Source organism: Cebidichthys violaceus, unplaced genomic scaffold (assembly GCF_023349555.1).
Source record: "Cebidichthys violaceus isolate CVI_PGR_0920_01 unplaced genomic scaffold, fCebVio1.0.p SCAF_21, whole genome shotgun sequence".
Lineage (NCBI taxonomy): Eukaryota > Metazoa > Chordata > Actinopteri > Perciformes > Stichaeidae > Cebidichthys > Cebidichthys violaceus.
Window position 1 is genome coordinate 2,377,746 of NW_027176384.1, and position 27,265 is coordinate 2,405,010.

The 27,265-nt window shown below is 39.0% G+C and overlaps 1 protein-coding gene across 5 annotated transcripts; it reads right to left on the minus strand.

Annotated features, from left to right (window-relative positions):
• Nucleotides 1-20,887: 20,887 nt before the first annotated feature.
• Nucleotides 20,888-26,311, minus strand: LOC137877379 (uncharacterized). 5 transcript variants are annotated; one of them, XM_068717256.1, is made up of 7 exons: nucleotides 25,727-26,311; nucleotides 25,161-25,197; nucleotides 24,603-24,700; nucleotides 23,742-24,478; nucleotides 23,215-23,376; nucleotides 22,927-23,022; nucleotides 20,888-21,983 (listed from the first exon to the last, which is right to left on the minus strand). In XM_068717256.1, the coding sequence occupies exons 2-7, from the start codon at nucleotides 25,181-25,183 to the stop codon at nucleotides 21,924-21,926; spliced, it is 1,176 nt and encodes a 391-aa protein (XP_068573357.1). In that variant the 5' UTR covers nucleotides 25,184-25,197; nucleotides 25,727-26,311; the 3' UTR covers nucleotides 20,888-21,923. The 5 variants fall into 5 exon arrangements, with proteins under 5 accessions (XP_068573357.1, XP_068573356.1, XP_068573354.1 ...); XM_068717255.1 differs by having other exon boundaries at nucleotides 25,722-26,311; XM_068717253.1 differs by having other exon boundaries at nucleotides 25,161-26,311.
• Between the last annotated feature and the right edge of the window lie 954 nt (nucleotides 26,312-27,265).

Sequence of the window (27,265 nt, forward strand, 5' to 3'; positions counted from 1 at the left end):
TCCACATCCGTCACTGAACTTTAAATTCACAGCTTGTGCATATTCATAAAGAAACACTTATGTAAAAGTGTTTGTTTTTTTTCTCAACAATGTTGATACTCTGAGATGAAAGGAAAAGAGCAAGGCTAAAAAAAACTTTCTCAAAGAGACATATCAAATAACTAATACGGTGTACTTTTCCAATGAGCATTTATTTGGAGTGTGTATACATACAGATACATTTGTAGCGATGAAATGTGATGAACGGATTTGATTCAAAGTCGATTTGAAAAGAGTTCAGCTCTGATTTCCGACTCATTTGCAAGTTTTAGGTCTCATTCCGCTTAACATTCCTGATATTAAATCAGCATTGAGGTCTGTTTTGCCAAGAATCATAGTAGTTTATGTTTTAAGTTTGAACATTTTAGATATTCTATGTTAAATTTCACAGTGAAAATGCATGGCATATGTCTGATTCTTTGATTTTCCTGTATAAGGTAAACAATATGAATTGTTCTAGTCTCTCTTCGCACAATACTCACATGCCCATATCTACATTTAGATTAGATTCAATTTGGTCGCTGTAATTGTTCATCTTGTCCATGCCAGCATGGGATTCCAATATAAGAGATTGGGATCAAAATCTCCTCATGCTGTCTCTATTATGATGCTTTAGCTGTTCATAGCTGTTCCAAAATCTTCCTCTTTTCAGTTCAAAATTCCCTCTCTGTGTTTCCATATTCCCATGCTGGAGGGATAATAACACAAAGAGGGAATTTTGTACCAATACGACTGTGATTTAGGATTATTCCCTCTTGATTAATCAAACTTAAGCACTCAAGCTTCATCTTCGGATCAGCTGAGTTCTTTGTGTCCCTCATCCCTTCCATGGAAATCACAGTATGAAGGGATCTCATCACATGGACAAGAGGAACAACTGCAACAACCAAAAATAGTTTGAGTGTACATATGGTCATGTGAGTATTGTGCTAAAATGGACTTGAATGAATGTAAACCATACTTTAATATAGTATCTAAGCATGCAGGCTACACATTATCTCATATGGCTTACATTCAGACAGGTTGTGAGAGGGAGTTGCAGCAGGTGTGAGTCCTTATCTTCTCATAAATTGCAATGAACCTGCAAATCAGGTGAACAAGCTTTATTCACAGCATCAGGACTGAATAAATGTACAATTCAAATAATGAGTTGAATTAAAGCAAAGTCGATGACTTCTCAAGGGTACAGTAGAGATCTAAACTGGAGGCACATTTTGTGCCCCGTGTTAGTCATTAGGTTGCTTCAGGGGGGTTAGACAATACTTTTTCTAACAACCGAGTTGTGTAGTACATGGTATAATGCTGAACAATATTGCAGGCCTCCTTTGGTTGATGGGGCATTTTCACCCCACTTGATTAAAGACAACATAAGAAGCCAATGGTGCATATTATCATACTGTGCGGATAACTGTGTGCAGTGTTGAGGTCTGTGTTGAGCGCACATAAAAGCAAAGAGGAACTTTTAGGGTTTTTACGTGGTTACCAAGAAGAGTCATGTATTTAAAATGTGTCCGAAATGCTGCTAAATGCACTAACTCAGCGGCCGACATGTTGGGCAACCACATTTGTCAGAACTACTTTTGCATCACAAATGATTAGCACAGTGATGGAGCATTATTTTTTTAAACGCGGAAAACCAATTCATCATCCTTTGGTGCCCTTAATTTCACATGAGTGCAGTCAATTATGGCGGTTACATTTGGGAAAGTGGACATTGCTGCAAATGGTGTTTTAATAGCTGCCTGTTCACCTGCAGAGTGACAGAACCTAATGTACTCAACTCAATGATATACAGTAAAATGTACACTAACGTCCTAAACATGAGCAGATATAGCCGTGTGTGTGTGTGTGTGTGTATATATATATATATATATATATATATATACGTATATACGTATATACGTGTGTATATATATATATATATATACATATATACACGTATATACGTATATATGTATATATATATATATATATATACACATATATACGTATATATATATATATATATATATATATATATATATATATACCCCAGTCAAATAGAGTGGTGCAATGCGTCAACAGATTGAAGAACACAAATATTGCATCTGTCATGAACTGTGTACCATAATCCATATGCACACTTTTATAATTTGCATGCTCTAATGAACTTCATTATTTCTTTCAGTTATTGAACATAGCAACAACTCTTAGCCTCTTTTAATGTCAAGGGAAGACATGAAATATGGCAGCGCCTTTATCAAGCAACAATACTGTTGACAACATTAAGAGTCAGTTCAGTAAAGCTAGAAATGTATTGAAATATAGTTGCAGTTTGTGTTTTCTCTTTGTACCTGATATGTAGTGATTAATCACTTCTGAATTTGCAAATAAAGCTGTTACTGTTCCATTTCAACAAGAAGCTTAAAATCTGTATTATTATAACAGAACATCATCAGAATATCTTCTCCCATTGTCGTTTATTTTTGGCCTCTGCCGGGTCAAACCCAGCCAGAATGTAGCATGATGCTTTCACCTTTTCCGAGATTTTTTAGCCATGAACGATTGAGTGTTGTTGGCCAAACCTGGCCAATAGATATTTTCTCCCAGAACCCCTTTCTCCTCTGGCAGTCCCCAAGACCATATTTCTCCTGTCAGTTCACGTCCAGACCTGGAGTAAGCCAGCTGGCCTTTTTCAATCATTGTCCCCGGCCAGAAAGCCATAGGGCTCTCTATCTGCTGAACAATTTCAGCCAGGGAAAGTCACACTTGTCTCCCCGTGCCAAAACAGCGACGAGCCATGTGCACCTTAAGTTCTCCATGGCGTGGAAGAGCTACATGAAACAAAAAAACCAGTAGACTAAGCTGTCATCTTCAGTTTTAATATCAAGTGGAGCTCTGTAAGGTCCAACCAAGCTTCAGCCATGAAAACTTATTGGCTAACAGTGAAAGTGTTGATGGCTTAGTTCGGCGAAATTGCAGCCACACTCAGGAAGGTTTATCCGTCTTTGCATTCACTCTGCTTGACTCTCTTGTATAGATTTATTTGCCTGCAAATCCTCATTGATGTGTCTATCCACACAGCCTCTGAAGCAAGATAACCTCAGCAAAGTTGGATCGCATGAGTCAGATAACTTGGCCCAAAAACCGCAGAGAAACTCGTCGGTATCAGATACAAACCCACTTCTATGTTTGTGCACCAGATGACAAATTCCTTCCGAGTCACGATGGACCATATGTATTCTTTAAGGAATGAAATCGGCTTTGAGGAACAATGAAAACAAAAAAAACTTACCACTTGTGAAAATCTGACAGAAAATGGCATCATTGAAGCATATTGAACAGCATACACAATTTTATTCCAGCCTTGCAACTGAAGCATTTCTTTTATTTTGGTACAGTTTTGATATTTTCTGACTGGAAAACACATCTTCCTTATATATGAATTTACTTTTTTTGTACTTCTCACTTGAAACTATATAATCCATTCCTCTGTCAGATAACCAGCCAACAGAGTTCTGAGCAACATGCCTTTGATCAGGGGCGCTTGGTCCAGGGCCCCGACTTTGAAAAATGGTCCTCTCAAGCTCCATGTAGATAAGACTAGAAACATACTGTAGGGATCTATCTGACCAGCCACATGACACACCCTAGTTTGCTCAGTCACTGAGCTGAAGCCAGTATGAAAAATGTGTATCTTTCTGCAGCCACCACTTGCCAGAGAGACTCTCACAAGGCGTCTCTATTATTAAGTCCTGCCTGTGTGGTACAAGTGTCAGCACTGTAATGATCCCCCCCCCCAATCTGTGACTTTGGTAAGTTTAAAATGTAGAGAAATGTAAAAAAAATAAAATAAAAGCTTACATTTCTATGTGTCATCCTCACTCAAATCTACTATTTAATTAACACAAAAATGTATTCAACTATGTCCCAAACCCGCATTCACATGCAAATAGAGGCTCCCGTATAAAAATGAGAATTTTATTTTATACTGTTTTTTAAAGATTAAAGACTGGTTTAAGTTTTACATCCTATACAAGTATGTTTTCAGGGAGGATGTAAAATATAATATGTAGTGCCTCAGAAAACTAAAGCCCTTAAATGTGGCAAAAAATGTGGTTTAGTTCAACTGAATTAGTTAAATTCAAATGAAGATGAAGCCAAGTCTTCACAGGTAGTCACAACAAAGCCCCCTGATTGGCAGACAACCCCATCTCCTCTAACTCAATGTACTAAACCTGCTGAGAGGTTTTTCAGTCAGTGTGTTAGTTTAGATGCTGCAAACTGGCCTGATCACAAGACTCTGGCAATTCTTACAAGAGAGAATTACAGGATTTTGCCTACAATTAACTTTTCACAAGTCACAATCCTTAAAGGGTACACATCACGCTCATTTTCAGGTTGATACTTGTATTATGGATTTTAAGTAGAACATGTTTTAATGTTCAAAAAGCACATTATTATTCTCATACTGTCCGTCTGAATATACCCGTATTCTCCCTCTGTCTGAAAGGCTGCGTTTTAGCGCCTGTCTTTTTTAGCACCCTACCTGAATAAGAACAGTCCGCGCTACAAAATGAACCTCACCTGCACCAAAATCTAAAATCCATATCAGCCTGGACTGAAATCTTAAGGATTACAAGTTTAAGAAAAGTGTGTATTACTCAAATGATTAGGGGATTTATCAATTTTGATCAAGAGCTACATTTATTTGCAACTGTTTTAAACTATTTTATTTGAGTCATTTAAAAACACAAGTATCAAAAAAATTGCTTGTTCCACCTTCTGAAATGTAAGTATTAGGGTATTTTCTTGGTAATGAATTACAAATATTTGCGGTTGGGACAAGCTATCACAATACAGTGTGCTCTTGTAAATTATAATGGGCACTTTCTATTTTACATACAAGATGATTAATAAGTGAATCAAGAAAACCAATAGTTTGCCTCAAAAGTTGATCAACTCTTCTTACTCCTCAGTTGCTTTTTTTGTCATGAACAATGTAATGAAACTGTATGTGTCAGGTATGTAACAAAACTTTAAGAAGAATCTTTTTGACCCAAAGCAGGCTATACACATATTGATACAATTCTCCTTCACAGCCAAAAGGCAAAGGCCACAGTAAAACAGCATGACAGCTCTGGTTTCCCTTGAATCATAGACACAACCAACAATAATCAGTAGTTACTCTCCAAAAACGGCAGTGGAAATTGACACCATCTGTCATTAATTGCCGAGCGATGACGGATTGCTTTCACTGTATCATTGTCCACATCGGTGCCTGCCGTGTAATAACTGGTGAAGATACATGGGGCCACACAGATGTAACTGTTTGGAAGGGCCCTGGGGGTTTAAAATGCCAGGCCAGATTAATTCACCTCCTGCCATGACGGCTGCCCGCTGTTTAGATCCACAGCCCGACAGCTGTCCTCACTGGCTTTGATATGAGAGGGCTGGGGAGGCTGAGACAAGACAGGATGGAGGGGGAAGGAAAGGATGGAGGGAACCAAAAAGGAACGAAGAGACGGTGGAGAGAGAGGACGATTGCTTTCTATAACGAAGGACAAAGTCCAGATTGGAGGGGCGTTTGTATGATTGACAGTGCTTTGCTTTTCATCAGCCAGGGGAGAAATGGGATGGGACAAGTGTGTATGTAGCTAGGAGACAGTCCCCATGGAGACAGCTAGACTAAGCACTCAGTCGAGAGAGTGAAAATGAGCACAGAGGGCAGTGTGTGTGTGTGTGTGTGTGTGTGTCTGTGCACATATGTGTGGATACGCTGTGCACAAGTGTGACGGTGATGTGATGAGACTGATGTCCAGTGTTTGATCCTTTAGTTCTGGACTGTGGGAGCATGTTATACTGCCAATAGAAATCTAGCACTACAATGGATCTATTGGTAATGCACTGTACATATGGCCTGTTGGCCGGATGCTTGCTTTGCTTCAGGCTGGTCATGAAACCCTTGCAGACTATTTGTGCAGAATGCATATATGTATATTGTGCACTTGCCAAAGCCCAACCACTTTCCACCCCATTTAACAACCTGCACAAACCACTGAAATTGCAGGTTAGAGCTTAATTACATTGTTTCAGTTCCTCAGAAGCACTGGCCAATACAATTATAACTTATAACATCTTTTTAAATCTATCTTCATACAGTACGCGCATGTCCATATATGTACATTAGAAGGGCTCTTGGTTACTGTAGTAATTCCTCCTGCCCATTCTGGCTGTGAAGAGATCTCTTACTAAAGCACTAATGCTCTGTAAGATGTATGATAAAATCCACAGTTAGAGTTATACAAATGGATGCTGAGCTACGGAGGATGGAGAGTAAGACACTTGAAGGTACCCACTTTATTTATCTAACTCAGATTAGCAAAAATGTGAAAGTGTCACGCACGCTCAAAATGAATAGGTCAATCCACATTGAAAATTCATGTCATAATTTATTCACTTGGATATCAGTGAAAGATCATTTGATGATCAAATAGTGTCCATAACAAATTAGTTCTCATATATGTCATTCCTCTCCTAAACAACAGACTATAGGATGGTCCAAATATCTTGAGCAGTCCAATCCAAGAAATTTGAAGCCAAACAATTTCACTGTGAATCCAAAAGGTCGATGCTTATGTTATTATTTTCTAACATCGGTGAGATAAAATTAATATTGTTATCCTCATTGATTCAGTTCATCACCACTATTAAAAAAATATACCACTGATTTAGCATTAGTGTAACAAAATGGAAAATTGAAGCAGAACCAGAGATATCATTTTGTTTTATTCCACGCATTATTCTTCCTCATCAAAACCTAGGGTTTACTTTACCCACAATGCAACTCGACCATCAACAGCATTCAACAACATTCTGTCAATCAAAAGCACGAGGGGTCTGTTCAATTCTATGGACTCAGACGCTTCGAAGGAGGGTTCATTGACTGAAATCGACCAACCATAGGCTGAGCTAGGAGACAGACTGGAAGTCAGACAGAAAATCCTATGGATGACAGACAGAAACAGTCTCAGAGAGGATCCAGGCTCTCAAAATGATGCCAAACTGCTGTATTTGGATAGATTGAACACTATTAGTGACAAAAGAAGTGAAATATATAATTATATAGTATATAAAATTACAATGGAACAGCTAGAACAAAATTACATTTTGGTTGACCTCGCCTGACCTCTCTGTACTGAAACCTTTCTAACTTTTGAATGCTTCACTTTATCAAAGTAAAAAATTGCAGAGAGACTCTCAATATGTTGTGCTATGATCTGGGAGAGGTTTAAAGCTTTCAGCTACAACATTCAATAAATTAAATTTTTTATCGGCAGAAATTAAGATGTTCAATTTGTGCTGTGTGCCATCTTAATTTACTCTTAACCAGTAACATATATACTGATATTTACAAATGTGAACAAATCTCACAAGTGTTACCTTTATTATAACACCAAAACTATTAAAATACACCTTGTAGTTAGACGAACTACACTGTTTTTAGTATGGGTATGCAATTTTCGAGCAGAGGCCTAAAAATAGGGCTAGGTTAAGCCTGAGATTTGAATGTGTTACACTACTAACAGCTAACGTAGCCTCCAGCCGCTAGCCTCAAGCAGCCTGCTAAGGAGTTCTGCTGAGCTCACTTCTTTCTAACTCCACACCGCCATTGTATTATTATTTTTAATTTTTTTAATTTTCAAATTTGTACAGTAGTTTTTAGCCCCAACCAACCTTAACCCAAGTGACATCACTTGAGGCAATTTATTAGATTCCACACAGCTTCCTCTTGAACCACTGAAGGCTTTATACAACTTTTTACTCCTCTTTTTACTAGGTCTTTGTACTCCCCAGGACTTAAAGCCAAAGCCTGACAGACAGTGGGTTAAGATTTAAATTAGTGGTGAAAAAATAAATTGGCTCTTCAATCGCCATATATCTGATAGTTGTGTTAACTGGTAAATATCTGGGTCAAAATGCCAAATATTCTCTGGCCGACCTTCTCAAATGTGAGGCTCTGCTAAGTTTCTCTATTTTGAATCTTTTTAAATTCAATAACTTTCAGACTTTTGATCGAACAAAAGCAATTTGAAGATGTCACCTCAGATTCTGAAAAATTGTAATGTATATTTTTTCACTGTTTTCATTTGATCTACTAAATGATTAGTTAATGATGATAAAATGTTTTCAAACCGTAACTGATAAGTGAGTCTCTCACAAGCGCGCTCTGTGTAACCCTGCAGATCAATCAATCGGCAATCAAAAGCCTACATGAAACAGAATTTCCCATCATGCCCTATCTCACTGTCTATGCTGCTAAATGGACAATTTGTTCTCAGGTCATCTCAATCAAAGAGCTACTGTACATGACAGTGAGTCATGGAAAAGAGCAAAAAGACTTACAAATGTCTCTGGGCTCCCAGATAGCTATATAGCCTACAGTACATGTACTGTACATTCAAAGAACTTCATGACAGCAATCAATATGTCCCTTATCAGAGATACATATCTTAAAAAGACACCACTCAGTGAAGTCATTGAATGAATCTAATGTCCTTTATGATTTAAATTAAACCTAAATTGGGTGCTATAGATGGATGGGTAGATACGTTATTTAATCTTAAAATGTATTATTCATGCATGTTAATGAATAAAATGGCCACATACCACTTAATATGTAATGTTTTTTTCACTGGTGTTTGGTTTGATCTGCACATACTGGTCACTGCAACAGGATTCTGATGTATACAGTATATGAATATGAATAAATAGAGCAGCACTGATTTGAATTGATTTTTTTAAAGGTACGGTCTAGGAATAATTTCACATCGTGACTCAACAAATGGGCCGTGTTTGTTATGCGTGCCATGCTGTTTGATTGATGGAGAATGATGAGCTGGACCATTTCATTACCGCTGTTTATGAAGCCGCCTTTTTGGCATGGTTTTCTGCGTTACCAGGAGGCTGGGAAAGAAATTAGCAGGGGCAATAAAAGGAAAAATATAATTCAAGCGGCAACGTTACCCCCAAGTTCTCGAGACAACAAGCCAAGGCAACTGCCTTCCCCAAAAGAACATCTCCTCATAACAGGTCTTCTATGTATTCTATTCGAACACCCCCTTTAGTCACATATATCAAACCTAACTGCCATTTGGCAAAGTTTAATGTTGCATCAGCAAGTCAGATTTAACAAAGGGAGCCAATTAAAAGCAAACTGTATGGGTCTACGGATGGAATGTATCGTATGCTGTACAAGTTGTGAAGCCCCCTTAGGCAAATTTGTTTATTGGGCTATTTAAATAAATAAAACTGGCATCACTGGACTTTTTGAATAATAAAAAAAAAAATCCAATTCCAAGCAAAGTGCTCATGTCATCAACTTTAGCCCTTTACAGCGATTTCAAAAGTTATACTTGATAGAGGTAGTTCATTCTGTGCTTCAGAGGAATGGTAATCAAGCAGTGTCCCTAAACTACGACTTCTCTTTAACACACTCCGCAAGCTCACACGGCAACACACACCAACAGTGTGTACCATGCATACTAAACAGGACTGAGCATGTTGAGGCTGAAAAAAAATTAAGAAAACAGCTAATAACAAAGTCAATATCTGTGATCCAGTAATGAAAAGTAACTATGTACATTTACTTAAGTGCTGTACTTAAACACACTGGAGATAGAGCACTTTAAAACATTAAAGTTTGACTGTGACTGTCAACCGGAAAACCCAAAGCATTAATTAACACAGGGCTAAATACTTAACATACATAAACTTATATTAGGTCACAAGGTTCGTTGCATAACATTTGGGCATGATATCACCTGAAATAAATCTAAAGATTTATTGTCACCTTCACTTCAGTAATGATTAATGACATACCATATTATTTGTACACCTGCACACAACCCTTCTTGGCTATAAAAATAAGTTATATTACAATGAGATGTCAATAACACGTTCATGGCTTCTGTTATCACATTTCCATCAGCCGGATGTTTTATTGAGTGATAGTATTTGAGTATTTATTTTTCTCGCATGTATAACAGACAGCTGGGTCTCCGACGACCTGCATCATGCTCCAGACTGTGCACATGGCAGACTGCTTTACAGCTCCAGGGTGAAGTTGCAGATAACTCCAGTGCCAACAACCTCCGCTGCTAAACAAAACTCAGGAGCTTTGCTCGGCTCTCGAGGAGCTATTTGTTTTCTGACCAACCGTAGCCTATGAACATTCACTGACTCCCCTCCGATATACCGTGTCTCTCACTCATCACCCCCCCCCCCCCCCCCCCACACACACACACACACACACACACACACTAACACTAACAGAAATGGGGTTGGTTTCAGTTTCAGCCACTGATACAAATTTGACACAAATTCATTACCCACAACGTTACCTACAATTAGCAATAGCTAAATTGGCATTAGCAGTAGCAACATAAGCTGTGGCTAACAAAAAGCTAACAAATAGCTGAAGACTTAAGTCTTCCATAACAAACTTATGCTACATATCATATGGGAGCATTTCATTTTTATAAATGGATTTGAAATGAACTTAGCAACACAGAATGGCAGTTTTAAAACCTGGTTTTTTCGTTACCTGAACTCCTTTTACGCATACATTGTCTTACGTAAATTGTGAGGAAGAAGCACCTCCACCTAAGGTTGTACGGGGCCCCGCCCCCAACACTGTATCCAGTTCTCTTCATACATCCATGGTTGATTGCTCTCTCTTGGAAATAGAGTTTATTGAAATTCCCAGGTTAAAGTAAATTTTTAGTTTCCTTGTGCATGATGCAATACTGTTTTTTTTTTGCTTTAAATCTTCTAACGGACATCGGGACCGACACCGTCAGAGTCTATTTACCAGACTCCGACTCGGTTCAGTAGATGACAATTGATGACGAAATTTAATTTCATCATTAAAATTCACAATTTAGTCAAGTCATTATCAAGGTGCTGGAAAAGGAAAATATTCTCCAAGTAAACGCAGCTTCTTCTTTTATTACCTTCATTACATTTATTCCCCAAGACGGTTGGAGGAAAGGCTGAGCACAGCAAATAGCTCTACCTTCATAACTTTTTGTTCTCAAGATGCCCTACAAACTTAATGAAGAAGGTACAAAATGTTTTACATTTACAATATTTGGTGAAAAATGTCCTCACCTATCTTCTGCAATTTACCCTTTTACAATCCACATCCTTTAGGGAAGGCCCTGTTCCAAATGTCACATACTATACATGCCCACATTCAGTACAAAGTAAATGAAAAATAATAAAAAAAATCTTAACATTTTAGACAAATGCCAGGCTATTAAGGCACGTTTTTGAGCATATGCTTAAAGAATTTCCAGCTTACCTCAGATCCTTAGGGAGACTGTGGCCATGGGAACATTGGATCTCTGCTGCATCATCAAAGGTTTTTGTTCTACACTTTGGCACAGTTCAAAGTCTGCTCCCATTGGACCCAACAGACTTCGCTGGTTCAGACAGTAACTGCTTCTGTATTTCAAGGCTATGTGGTACCCTATATTAGATTTTTCCAGACTGAATATTTGCACCAATAGCTTTTAGAGTTTTAGTGAAATATTGCAGTACACAGGTGAACAAGTACAATTACTCTGTATTGGTGAGTATTCGGTCCAATTCAAGCACTACGGTCAAGGGTGTTTCCCTGCCTGCTGCCCATCATTCTTTGGCTCAAGTCCTGTGATCCTGAACAGAAATAAATGGGTAAAGATAATAAAAGAACAGTGAGTCGTTTCCTCTTCTGTAGGTGTGACAACATAATACAATATACATAGAATCACAACGATGGGTATATGTATTAAATCCTGGCAAGCAGTGAAAAGGGTTATACATTACCACACTTTGAGGCGAACTGGTTGGATTTGTGCCTCTTTTTTTTCTTTTTGGAAGATACTGGGGAAATAGTCATGCCTGATTTGGGATCTTTGAAAGAGCTTCTGTGAGAGATAACCAGCACTTAAACGCGTTCAACCTTCAATTTCTGCATTCTTAAGCCAGTTTGTTTTCATCCTATGCAAAGTCCCTGTCAGCCAATACTGTCTGTCAAACACGTATGCCTATTTCAGGTGTGTCCCTACAACAGACAGTGGGAAAAAAACGACAGAAAAGCCGGGATTTGAATTCGCTCCACTTTTTGTGTGGGGAGATATTAAGTATAGTAATATTGCAGCTGTTGCAGATATTTTTCAAAAGAGGATGCCATTGCCTTTGGCAGTGGTCTCCTGACATGGATGAATTTGCTATGCATCCCTCCATCCCGTTCTCACTCCCAATGCGTCACATACAGCAGCTCCGTCAATGCTCCTCAGCGTCTGTTAGCGACTCACGGAGGCATCCTTTAGCATGTGCATGCAATGCACAGGGCTCGCAGCTAACTCCAATGTAAACAAACCCGCTTTCTTATTACACACTCAGAGCAACTGACGTAGTTTAAAATGCAAGGTAGTCTTTTGTCCCGGAAGTGGCTGCTTGTGTTTCATGCAAAACTAAAAATAAGCGTTACTCATTAGACACGTTAGTCACTCGGTATATGACTCCTTAGTCAATCAAGTGAACGTCAACCACCTCTCTCTTTTCCATAACCTAACTAAGTGGTTTTGTTACTCAACTTCCTGTGAAGATGTAATTTTATTATAAAAAGGCACTATGCAAGGAAAGAGCATATATTGACCCGCTGTCCCTGACCCGTTGAAAACTGATGCTAGAGAAGTACATAAAGCATCTTAGTTTGAAATCTAGGATGCTAATTCATTGTACAATTCATGCTGATCAGGAGCCCAGTCGTACAATAGGTTGGTAACTAAGTAAGAGATTTGAAATGCATTAATAATGCCTTGCTGCTTTTGTAAGCCGCTGCAGTTTTAATGTGTTACTGAGAAGATGTATCCTCATCTCTAATTTTATTGCAAGATGAGATGGAAAGGTCTGATTTTACACTTTATTGATATCCTCAGTAAACATTCACCATCTCCACTCTTTGACTCTGACACCTTTCATCTCAATCTGCAGTGCAGTATTTCTTTGTCTCTTCTTCACTCTTTCTCCCACTCAGCTGATCTCCTGCTCACTTGCGCACATGCACGCACGCACACACACACACACACACACACACACACACACACACACACACACACACACAATCTTGCCATCCTGCTTCTTTCGGTGAACCAAACCCTCTTGCTTGTGAAACTAACCCAGTCGTTTTCTTTGTCAAAAAAAGGCATATTCCCTTCACACTTTGCCAGCTGCCATTTAAAACAAGTTTGAACACAGCATAAAAAGAGTATCAACAGAACACCTGTCACCATTTACAAACTTACAACTTGAAATGGTAGGCAGACTGGCCCGAATTCCAATCATTTCTGCTTTAGGAGCTAAAGGGACAGATGCATGCTGCATTACGTCTTTAATTGCAGCCTTCTGCTCGTTAATTTGCAAGATATGTTTTCTAATGTAAATGAGAATTAGGCTTGTAGGAGGAGGGGTTATATGGAAACAAAACACACCTCTGGGAATAATATGTTCGGCAGGTTGTTTACTGGATCAGAAAACATGGTACAATTCACTCTTACAGCACCTTACCTGGCACCTGTGTTTTTAGTGTTTATTCTCTCCTGTTACTCAGTGTTGAATAAGCACAAAACAGCAAGCAGAAGAAGAAAAAAAACACCTGTAAAGGAAAAACTTCCTATTGTCTTTGCTGCAGAGAACCACGAAGTGATGCTGAAGGATCTACTACACAAAGAGAATCTCAGCATCCAAAGGCTGCTGTAAGTTTGCATTTAAAAAGTGACGTCGAACCTTCACTTGCTGCATCATGGTCCTCAACATCTTTGACACGTGTTTATTGAATGTGTTTTATACCGTGTTCGAAGCAAGAAGCCAGCATGAAAACATATGTCACCACCCACATGGCTACTTTTCACAGTGACTCTGTTTGTTGTCACTGACTTGAAGTCGCAACGCTTCCGTAGCAATAACAGTATGCAGTCTGTGGTAAATTTGGTTATGTATAAAAGCCATGAGTGGGCAGGGGAGAGAAACTAGCTGAAAAGAGCTGTTGGTTTGATTCAGAGTAGGAGTACTGGAAGCTGTACGTCTCTCATCTCACATCTTAGTGAAGAAAGCTCATAAACGGCTGTATTTCTTAGGAAACATAAGAAGGCAAAATTCCCATGCCACTAGGAGCAATAGAAAGCATCCTGGCGGAAAACATTACAAACTGGCATGACATGTGCACGGCCCAGGACAGGAGGGCTCTACAGCGGGTGATTAAAACCACCCTGAACATAATTGGCATCCATCTACTGAGCAACAGTGATATTGGTGACGAGAGTTGCCTGAGAAGAGCTCAAGAGATAATAAAGACAATACCTACCCCAGCCACAACCTGTTCACCCTGCTGCTGTCTGGAAAGAGATACAGAAGTATCAGCACCGCCACACTTTAAAACAGCTTTTTTTCCTCTTGTGGCGAGATTACATTCATCCTCCACCCTCCACATATGATATAGTTTTAGTTTATTTAAGTTTTGTTGTGTAGCAACATGTGACTGCAATCTGCATTTCATAATGCAACCCTGTTGTACAATGACAACACAAATAATTGTAACCTTGCACTGTAAGACTGAAGATTCAGAAATTTGGCATAAGATTAAGCTATAGGCATCTGCTGTAAGTGCTATCGCCTTGGACGTGCATGCAGCTTTATAGAAATAGGGTTGATAATCTCTTTCATGATATGATTATACCAATTTCAAGCAGGTTTAGTTGAGGTTGATAACAGGTTATTTTCATGCCAGGCACAGCATGAAAAACAAAGATGTGATAGAAATATATATGATGGCTTATTTCCATTCAGTGAGTGCAGTTTCAGGGCCCTGGTATTGTGCACACTAGCTCACTGGCATTGAGTGTTTATGGAACAGAGCCACTATACACAATTGTGAACTGTATTCAAATGTCTGCAGTGAAAAACGTCTTTATTCATGAAAAAGCCTATTGGAGCACATATTAACATACTTTTAAGTCTGCATCGTGACTGCAATTTTGTCTTTCTTAAGAAATAATTATATTAAGAATAATTGTATTTGAATATTTAAGAATATTAAAAACAAACAGTTGACTTTTCTATTCCCAATGAACAATAAAATAAAGACAATATTGGAAATAAGGCGAAGGAGGTTGTTGAAAGACCATTCTCTAAGCCCCGCCCCCCGCTGCTTCTCTGTCAAGCTGGCAGAGCTACAAGGAGCCATACTGTCACTAACTGCAGTCCCTGAATACCTATTTTCTAATCTTTGGAAAACCTAACCTAAACCTAAAAAGTGATTTCAGAGCATATAGAGTGTATACAAGAAGTGTATGTAGTTACTGTGAGACGTCACCCATTGTTGACTTTCGGCATTGTTGAGTTCGGCATTTTTGCCATTGCCATCTTGGTTTTTGGCCATCGCTATCTTGGCTATTTGTAACCAGAAGTGACACGAGGGGGCGAAGCTAAGTACAACTGAACAGTAGATAAGACATTTTCGGGCCACCAAAAAAGTTACAATTAACTTTCATGAACTTTAAACACACTGTAAAAAACTTGAAGTTGTGAGATGAAAACATGGCCAGAATTACCAACACGGTGGTAGCGGCCTGTCAATCACAAGGTAGCCACTCCATAAAGCATACCCTGCTCCAATCCGAAAGGGACCATGATTTACTAAATGAACATCATGCTGTATTGGAGAAGACTTGACACTAGAGATTGAGATCATAAACTCATGTTTACAATGTTTACTGGAGTAATAAATCAAATGCTAAGTAGGGTAAGTTCGTCATAGACTTCGATACAACCAGACTTATTTTTGCCAAGAGAGGAGCTGCCACCCTGCTGGCTATTAGAAAGAAGGCAAGTTTCAGACACTTTTTCATGAGCTTCACTTTTAAGACACGAAGGTTGCCCCCTGTTTCAGAGAGAAGCAGACCGAAGGGTATCCAATATGTATTTGAAGGATGTATCCAGAATGATACAGGGGCGAAAACAAGTTAAAGATAAAGATAGAAGCAGACCACAGTGTAAAAGTGAACAACTACTCAGCTGGCGATCATTTCCTTACATTAAGACTAGTGGGTGGAGGGTGGGCATCCCACTTCTGCAATGACACTGTGGGTCCAGCTACCATAAACAAATCACAGTAAAATGGGCTATTTATTCATCTTTATTAGTAGATGAATGGTTGATTTGTTGATTCTATAACCTGTGACAAGTCAATTTGAAATGCGTATTTACTGTACGTCATCCAAATTTGATGCATATAGGAATGAGGCATCTTCACTCAATCCAGTAGATGTTGTTTACTCCAGTTGAACTTGCATCACCTTTCCAGCTAGAAAAAGAGACAAAAATGTGTGTTTTTGCCTCCCTTGGTGCATTATGTTTAGCACAAGGCCTTGGCGCCGACATATGGTCTCGGAGAGCTCCATTAAAATCAACAGATGGGGCTGGGCCTTGACTCCCACAGCTTTTCCTCTTGCTTGCCACCTCAAAGCACATCTCCACATAAAGAGTCCTTTTGAAAGGTTTTTTTGTCCAAGGTTAGACTGACCCCTCATTCTTCAAGGGCCAAGTCATTTTTCTCCCACCAATTGCTGTAGCGGTGAAATTCTTGAGGGTGATGTCGTGGCTTTCACTCAAATTTGGCAGAGAAAATCTGTCATTCCCCCCTGGTAAACAATCACGGTTCAAAAAGTTGTAATAAAATGGAGAGAGAAAAGGATGATGGAGAAGAAGGCTGACAAAAAAAGATGCCGGTGGGCAACAAACCAATTAGAGATGACAGACAGAGATTGTGTGCCTGTCATTGTGTAGTATCAACATGAATTTTAGTGGACAGTGTTGTATTGTTTGTGTAGACAGACAGGTCAAAACAAAAGTCTTTGTTCAAAAGAAAAAATTCTATGAAATAAGAAGTGACAGAAATGTAAATTTTTCTGACTGGTTTCCTCGAACATGGCAGATTTTAGCCCATTGCGCAGGGTATCTTACTCGTGTGCCTACTTTTCTGATGCCGTATTTGTGTGACTACATGACTGAGTGAGCATGTGCATGTGTGTGTCTCCGTGTGCAAAAGCTCATCTCTTTAATGGGACCCATCCTTTGTCTACCACTGACAACCGTGACCACTGTCCCAATCCCCCTCAATGTAGTTTCATGCATGGTTGAAACTAATCATCATGCATGTGGACACAGTGACAGTTTCTCAGGAAAAGATGGAGGATATTGCAGTGGAGTGAAAAGAGAGAGCCAGTCACTATTCTCGATGTAAGAAAACACATTTTAAAAAAGGAGCTTAGATTATAGACACTTTCAGCTTCAAAGAAATATTTAGTATATAAGTACAGAAGTTTAACTTCTGCATTCAAAGCTTTATAATGTGTGAAAATATGACTTCTGTGATAATACTTTATTCTAGCGCTGTTCTCTAAAATGTTATTGCCACAAGTTAAAATTTTATTAAAGGAGATAGCTTTGCTCATCCCCAATGAAAACAAATCAGATTAAAGATTGTTGATTGTGAAAAAACAGCAACATATTATATAAATAATGTTCGCCAATTTTCAGACTCATTATAGTTTTTAATACGTATGATTACTACTGATTGAAATTTCGAACACTTGCCATTGCTCTCTGATTCCTTCCAGCTGCCATTACTTCCACTGTCCGCTGATGTATTCTGACGTTAACAGGGGAATTTGGCTGAGTTGCATTTTGCTTTCATCTCTCTGCATGCCCTGGCAGTGTCACCACAGCTCATTTTGCTATTTGAGTTTCAATTCAAAAGAACTCCCGGTGGGACCTTATGAATAACCTCACATTTTAGAAGCTAAAGCTGGTGCTGATAGTGCTGCAGCCTGGCAAATACTGAGCCTCCACTGGCAGAGCAGCTACGGTAGCTGGCCAATGAAGAGAGATGCTTGAGCCAACAGGTAGACTCCACTGGTTACATTTATTTTGTTCCAGCTGGCCACCAAAGCTGTAGAACTTTTTCACGGTTGACCACCCAACCCCGGACCAAAAGGGTAGTTGAGTAACATCCATTGTCTATGTCCTCTACTGTCATTGGCTGACAGCATTGTCAGGGGTACAGCTACTAACAACCGAGGACAGATCCACCCGTTCTCATTTCCCGACTCATACACCAATGCTTGGTCAGTGCCCCCCAGTGTCTGACACCGAGGACCCGAGGCACACATTAAAACGCATACAACAATATATTTACAACAATGACTTATTTTATCTTTGTTTTGTACGTACTTAACTAATGCCAGTTATGTAAAAAAAATATATATTTTACATAACAACCATACTTACTAAACCACAATCTTTCCCGGAGCCTTACCAAGAAGTTTTGTTGCTTAAGTAAACCTAAAAACTCGATAAACCTACACAGAAAATTACTGTTTGCATGTAACAAACAGAAACTGTACGATTCCTGTGAACACAGAAGTTCATTTTGAAAAGAGACTATGCATGCAACAAGCGGAAACCTACACTCTGTTCCTGAAATGTCCAAAACTGGCGCTAGAATTGTGTCTAGAGTTAGGGCCAGAGTTGGCAGTGAGAGTGTGTTGCACTGAATGATTGCATTTTGATTTTAAAACTACACTATTTTAGCATCTTATCTGATTTCCCTCAGGCTCCTGGCACACATTAAAGGCATGGAAATTATTTTTCTGATACGGCTTTTTGAGACTATTCATATGATTTACTGTACCTAATGGATCTTGTTTTTTTATAACTAAAAGAGTAATTTCAGGACGTTTGTGATGATTAGGAAATGTATAAATATATTCATAGCAAAGGAAAAAAAGAATACCGGCACAAATCTGAGATCCACAAGTAAATGTGACACCTGATATGATATGTCATTTTGTGTTTGTGTTCAGTATCCAATACTCTAGTGTCCTCGAGCGTGTTTCACATGAGAAAGTTAAATGGCAGCAGGAGAAATGCCATGGGACCAATGTGACTGCAGTTTCTGACAGCAAGGGAATGATTGATGTGGCTTAGCTTGTCGGAAAAGATTGTGTTAGACATAATCAGATAATTACTATAATATGGATGACTGCATATAAATGGGAAGATTAATGGGATATTCTTTTCCCGAGAATCAAAACACAATAATGAAATAATGAATGCATTTAAACAAAAGTCATTGCTGATTTACCAAAAGCATCGCACTCGAAATTTATTGTTTCCTCTTGAAATGTTGCAAACTAAAAAGGCAAAGGGAACAGACAAGTTTCAACTAAAAACCAAATTAATGTTTGATAACACTATGCAACCATAAATGTGTCTGTTAATGATGTGCTCGTATCCCTGAATGATTGCTCATTTCCATTTCTAGCGTCTTCATTAGGCTTGATGGAACATTCAGTAACATATAGCACACACATAATGGAGCACAATAACTTGGCACAGTACTATAAGCACTTTGAGCGCTATGTTATCTTGATCAGCTAATTAAACAGCCAGTGTCAGTGTCAATACTTAGCAGGTTTGCATGGCTAATGATAATGAATTCTGCTGTTGGTGTACGACTTAATGAGTGGCACATGTCGTCACCTTGAGGCACAGTCAAACCTACCATTATTTAGCACAATAAACTGAGGAAAGGTCTGCGCTCTGCGGCGAAAAGACTATATTTACACCCTAATTTATTGGTGCAACATCTTTGACACATGGCCTTCAGCTGCATATCAGCTCCACAACATGGTAATTAACGTTTTTACATTTAATTACAGCGTTCTTAAATTATAACTGCGCGTAATGCAAAGCTCAAGAAATGCATCACCACAAGCTGATGATTTTGCCATTAAGTCTTTTTTTTTAATATATAACATAGCCTGTGTATATTGACTGCAAGTATGTTATGAGAAAGCAAATGCACATTTACTGTTCTCCACTTGGACAGTTCTGAGGTGTAAGGATTGGCCGAGTGGAGTAAGAAGAAGACACTGGAGGAATCTGGAGCTGGAGTGTTCTTCACCTGATGTATGTTTTATTTGTAGTTTACAGAACACCTAAACGTTAGGGCTAAGGCCATGGCTATAGCTAGCAGGAAGCTTCCAGCAAGTTTTCAGCTGAACTGAACAAACTTCGTCAACGAATTCCCTTTTGATTTTTGTTATAATTTTTGATAATTGAAATTGCACATAACCAATAAAGCAATTTTAATTGAATGTATAAATACGTGAATTGGGTGGTTTTGCAATTAACTATGTGAATGAAAACAGCATGCATGCTGAAAGAAGACCAGAATAATGACCAGAAATCCACATTTGCTTACTATGATAACATCACTTAAGGCTACACAACTCACTAACACACCTAGAACAACTATTTTTTTTGTATGCAGGATGGAACAAACAATATAACTGCACTGTAAAACCTGATGAGTAAAGTCAACTCAAATAGTTTGAGGAAACCGATTGCCTTGAACCATTTAAGTTAAATAACTTAAATCCTTTTAGTGAAAAAAAAATGCTTAAATGGAGTACTCCTAACTCAAGTATTTATTGTTAGGTATACTTAAGTAAATAAATGACTAGTACTAACTCCATTCTTTGTTTTGAACTTAAAACATATTCATTATTTAAACTTATTTGTAATGTTTGTATGAACTCATTAAAATGATGTAAGAGCAAATATATGATTTAAGTCCGACTAACTTAAATAGCTTGTGTTACAACAACTCAAAATGGTATAGCAGCTACTCAATTCATTGAAGGAAACTGATTGCCTTGAACCATTCAAGTTGCATTAACTCAATACAAATACTCAGTTAGATGCAATTAATTTATTTTAACCAATATGATTTGTTGACCACAACATTACACATTATGCCAAAATGAATCCACACAGCTGCCAACATAAAAAAATAAATCACTGATCAAATACATTGTGCTCACAACAAACATGTTTTCAAAAACTATAAACTGAAAGGAGTCATGAAAAGTTTTTGTATATTCTCTTAACAAAATGTTGGGCTTGCTTAACAACTGGCCAGCTGGGTTTGAAATTGACAATGGATAAGAACCAAACACAACTGCTATCGCCAGTAGACCAACTATCAATAACCTATGGACTATTTTTAATAGACTTTTTGACAGAACACTAATATTCCCTTCTTCGGTACAGACATCTGAGCCGGTACTTCAGCCTCCAGAGCACTGCGGTCATCATTTACAGCTGGATTGACGGGATGCAAGAGTTGACAATGCCTATACAATAATAGGCTATAGGCTCCAATACTTCCTGAATACCAGACACATATTTCCTCTGATACAGGATTGGACCTAATTAAACCAGGTGTGCTTGCTTGTTGTTGGCTGCTGAGATCAAGCACAGGTGGTTTAATTAGTTATGTCCCATCCTGTTCCAGAGGAAATGAAAGAGCTTCTGAGATTCAGGAAGTAGTTGAGCTGTGCATAAAGGGATTTAGTCAATACAAGTCTTGATTTTTCTATGAACTGATCATTTCTATGAACTGATTTCTGCATATAAGACTTTGTTGGGCTGTAAACCATGACTGCTATAAGTCTTGGCGCAGGATGTCGCCTCTTTACTCGAGCTCATTTTTCAAGGCCTGCAACTTAGGTTTGAGCTGCTTTCTTCCATCATCTAGATTTAAGAGGACAACCTGGATGAACTCAAAGAAGCCACTCAGCTTCGTCGGATAGCTCATATTGAGAGCATAGATCAAGCTAAACAACACCACCAGTGCATCAGTCCAAGATCTGAGAGTCATTACAACCTGATCCTCCAGGATGACTGAGACATGGAGAGGTTGAAAGGGAATCCTTGCAGCCGTGTCCTCTTCAGCCACCACGGCCAACAGCGACCACTGTACCCTCCTGGAATGCTTCGAACTCCTCCTCCTGAAAGAGGGAGTACACATGAGGTCATGTACACATGAGTACACATGAGGTCCAGAACAGGCTGTTTTCTGTCCTGGCCCTACAGTGGTGGAATGAACTCCCCACTGACGTCAGGACAGCGGAGTCGCTGCCCATCTTTCAGCGCAGGCTGAAAACCCACCTCTTCAGGAAGTGCTACCCTGAGCCTTCCACTTAGCACTTATTGTTTTCATACTAGCTTGTTGCACTTATTGTATTCATATTACTTATAGCACTAACTGTTTTTCTTGTTTCTGCACTGTACTTTGGCTCTGAGTTATGCTCTGCTTCATGCTCTTAGATGCTTGTTTGGAAAAGGAAATGTACTTATGACTTCTGGTGACTAGTAGTTCTTTTGATTACCAATGTTGATGCACTTATTGTAAGTCGCTTTGGATAAAAGCGTCTGCTAAATGACTGTAATGTGTGTTACAAACACGTCAACTATGATAGGCTAATAAATAAGATACAAACCTTTGATGGTACTCCTGGGAAACATATGAAATTAGTGTGCTAACAAATATTCACAGGTGTAGAATAAAACAGTTTACAATGGTATGGTAGAGGGAAAACACTTGATTGCAGAGGTGGGACGAAGTCATCAAGTCTAAGTCTCAAGTCTTTCTATTCAAGTCAAGACAGGCAAGACTCAAGTCGAGTCCAAATTCTAAACTTGAGTATCAAGTACTTACAAGTCAAAAAACACTCTTCACCAAAATCTAATGTATTATTTGTGGTACACTTAAAAGAAAAAGAAAGATTCTTCCAACATTTTTATTCATCTTTTGGTTTGGAAGAAGGTTGCAAGTCTTTCCTAATTTTGTCGAGTCTAAAGTCATCAACTTTGTATAAATCAGTGGCTCATCAGTGCAAACAAGAGATGATGAGCAATGAAGGCTGAGGGAGAATGAGAAGTTAACGTTACCTTGCAACTCTTGAAGATCACTGATGAGTCTTCTTTTAGGTACAGTGGCAGCCCAGCCAGGGCTGCTGTTCTAGTTGCACTGATGTCATTCTTGTCCTTTTACACAGAGAGAGGTTTTCAACTGAAATATTGAATATATGATTTGACCATTTTATTTCATTGATTTTATTTGATGCAACATTTAATTGTATTAAATTGACCATTTAATTTGATAGCTGTTTCATCAATTCAGTCATTATTATTGTAGTTACTTCCACCCTTCAGTAAACATATTAATAGCACCCTTACCTGCTCGTCATATGCCATCAGCAGATCTGCCATCTTTTCACCAAAAGCTCCAGTCTTCCTCTCTTTGTAGAGTTTGAGCAGCTGTGGAGTGTTTTTATCCAGCACAGTGAAGAAGGAATATTGAAGGCTTTGATTGGTGATCCTATGGAATTCGCCATAGAGCTGAACCAAACACAAAAGCATAAAGAGATATCCCATAATGAGCCTAAATCATGACAAATCCATATTTTGAATTTATAACATGGTCTGATTCATGTGATTTGTTTAAAAATGTTGGACAACAGTTACATTTTCTAAGCATATCTGTCAAGGGCAAGCAAGTTGCAAGTTTCCCAGAGTAAGATTTGAAGTAATTTATTTTTCACATAAATCACGAGCTGTGTTTCCCTGATGAAATGATCCTGAGGACAATGTCACAATCCATTTTTAAATCAAATCAAGCAATAATCAATGTTAGTTGTGTGTGTGTGGGTGTAAGACATGTCACCTTTGTTTTTTGTGTAGTGCCCCAGTATGTTTTTACTCACTTGAGCTTCAGAGAAGAGGGCAGGCCATCTGTCTTTTAATTCTGCGATAGGAGGTGCTAACGTCACAATCTCTTCACGTCGGAGTGGAAAGGTGCACTGCATGTGCTGATGGACAAGAACCATGTCTCTGTCGGTTGGCATCTTCTTGAACTCCTCCAGCATCTCCATCCTTCTGGTCTCCAGGGTGTCCTTGTTCTCACCACGGGGATAGTTATGGAGGAACTGGACTTCCCCTCTTCTGGGTCGTTTAATGTTGGCCCGGGGTGATGCACCCTCCAGGTTGCTGCTGCTGCGCTTTCCTGCATTCACCTTCTCAAATGCACAGTTGCCCTCTCTTAATGCAAACTCCACCTCGTATGAGAATGTCGGAACAACAAAAACTTCAGGCCATCTACAGAGGCGCTCAGGTGACTCTGTATTATCTGATAATAACACTGTGTCATCTGTGCTGGCTGAACTCAGATCCAATTCAATTATTTTTACTACCGTGACAGTTGCGATAGATGGCAGGTCCTCTATATTGACCAAATTGCATAAGACATTGTCAAATTCAGGGTCTTGGAATTGCAGGCGAAAGTCATAGTTCAGGTCGAGATTTTTTTCCAGCTCCAATATGAGGGCATTCACAGTCTCAGGGCGAGAGTGCAAGTTAAGGTTTTCGGCATTGACTTCATCAAGAATGACCCTTAGATTGAGGACATCAGGCGTTGCCATTTGTACAACTGTGAATGGGAAGCCTGTAACAAACAAACAAAAAGATACTGCAAAGGTTAGCGTATGTTTCAGCACCTACTCTGCCTGAACAGCAACATTAACATCTGGTTCCCCCATGTTATTTAATCATTGCAAAATAGTACTCACTTACTGTAATTGTATTGCTTTGTCCAGGTACTCTGTGCATGCAGATATGACAGGCTGTTGCTGACTGCTGGATGTGGAGCTCTTCGTTTACTCTGAAACTGGAATGAAATGTTTAGGTGTGAGGATTGGTTTGGCACTACAACGGACACATCGTAATCAGAGGCATTCTGATGTTCTCTGCATTTATGAGAGTTATATGTCGAGTGGACATTTGATTTAAACCTGCAGTCCCTAAATGGACATGGACCAGTTTGCTTCATTTTGAAATGTCCCTTAGATGAAGAAACATGTCCCTCTCAACAAATAGCTGCTTGAAATCACACAGAGGGCAATGAAATTGTCTTTCACACCATGTGTCACTGCCTGCTACCCTTCTCTCACTAACATTAGGCCTGTGCACTCTTGACATGTGTATCTTGAGTGAATTAAAACTGCTAAAAGCGCATATGCAGTTGTAATACAAACATGGTAAGGGAGAAACAGTAGAATACTGGCCATGTTGGAGTCTGTAATGTCTCAGTAAGCAGACTTTGATGGGACTAGAAAAAAACAACTTACATTTCCACATGACTTGGGTCCATGAGCTCAGCCACAACTGAAATGAAAATAATCCGTTCAATGTATTAAAGTTAGGCTTAAAAAAAAGAAAAAAAACGTGGCTAACGTAAGGCAGTGATGTTAGTTTGGTATAGTTGTGTATTAGCTGTATAAGCAACAAATATGTTGAATGCCTTAAATTAAATCAACCATTTGATATATATTAAAATCCCAATCCCATTGTCCTAACTGCACAAGTGGTGCATATTGCATGTGAATGAAACAGAGTGAATGATAGCACCACGTGGAGCCCAGCACGACCATGCTAACGTTAACAATGTTAAGCCTATTCGGTAACGTTAACTTAAGCTAACCGCAGATACTCCTTGCACTCTGGCAATGTAATTTGGATGGAAAATCATGTGCAGACGTCAACAACTCTAACAGGTGAAAATACAACTTGTTTTGCAGGCAAACTAAACGTTAACGCTTTGAGAGAGTGCACGCTTTCGTTACAGCAATGCTAACGTTAGCTTTTCAAATATTTTGCTAGCAAGCTAATAAAAGAGAGAACAGCCTTACCTTACTTGGTTTATGGACAGCAAATGCGTTTAAACCACCGAAAATCTCCGCTGTGAGTTTCTCCCTTCTCTCTTCACTTTCTTAACTTCAGTCCCAGACAGACAGGTGTGTGGAAAATCCTCTCCTCCCCGCTGAGCTGGGTCAACGTGCCGTGTAACGTTACGCCTGGCTAGTTCAACTTCACACAAACAGCAGCATGCGTGTGCGCTGCGTTGATGTGAGCTACATTGCTTGTGCTAAAGTAAAATGAACCCGGTAACATAATTGATCTACCTAAAAAATGAACATAACAGGAGGGTTAAGACAGGTGTCTGACGCGAGATAACTTACGGGTGAAGGTATCTAAAAAAAACGTTGATTTCGAATGTCTTTTAAGATAGCGTGCAATATAATGTGTGACGTTGGTACACTGAAATAACGTTAGGCTATCTAACCTAGGCTAACGTGCTAATGTTAGAAAGTTGGCTGACTGACTCCTCGCAAATCACATCAACCATTATTGCTGGTTACACTAACGGTGTTATCGGATAGTACAGTGTCTATTTCTCGGTAACTTTTGAAAAATCTAAGCGAAAAAACGCCGGAAAATGTACATTTCCAGACTCCTGTCTTAACGACAGATTAAGGATCAAGACAGCTATCTAAGTTTTCGAACACAGCCACTGTCTATAAAATCAATTTAGATCAAATGAGTTAATACAACACATTAGAATTGATACACCTAACTTGAAAGTCTACCAGAAGTTGATCAAACTCCAACAGACTGAGTCATTATGGCTGCAGTTCACTTACGAGTTCATGTTAGTGTATCACTCAAGTAACTACAACTTTCTATGCCATTTAAGTTGGGTTAGCTTACTTCTTTTATTAAGATGAGCTGGTAGGTTTTACAGTGTGCATGAACTAGAATATGCTTGGCCAGTGTGCAACCTACTCTACATGGCATTTTAACATGTGGTAAGCATTGCTAGCCTTTAGAAAAGGAGGGTTATTGCTGGAGAGCAGCTTAGTTTATTTTCTCAATGCCCAACTGGTTACAACTGTGCACGAAACAAATAATAAGTAAAACTTATTTTTCCAGTGCACTGCAAAGCATTTAATCCATACAATTGTCCGTTGTTCTTTAATAAACACATCCCTTTAGCTGTCATTATTTACGTGCCTTTGCTATTTGTGCTGTTTCTTCAGCTGCTTGTTAAGCTGAACTAACAGCAGTATGTCGTCAGTTGCAATGTAATGTGAAATGAGCTCCCCGACTGAATACTTTCATTCGTTACTTGCTCAGTCGGCTTTCGTTATAGATAAATGCAGGTAATTATCACCCTGAATACATAGAGCTAAAGCTCTTTCATTCATTTTCTGTTTCTTTCATTTTAACTGCTCTTGGCTATTTGATTCTCTGCCACATCTCCTTGACACTTTAAATTCTTTCTCACAAACATGTCTCTATGAGTGCACATTCTCAGCAAGTATGCATTGCTACTCCTTGTGCACAACAGGTGCTACACAAGAAACATGACTGAGGCAGCTTCGTCCAACCTGTG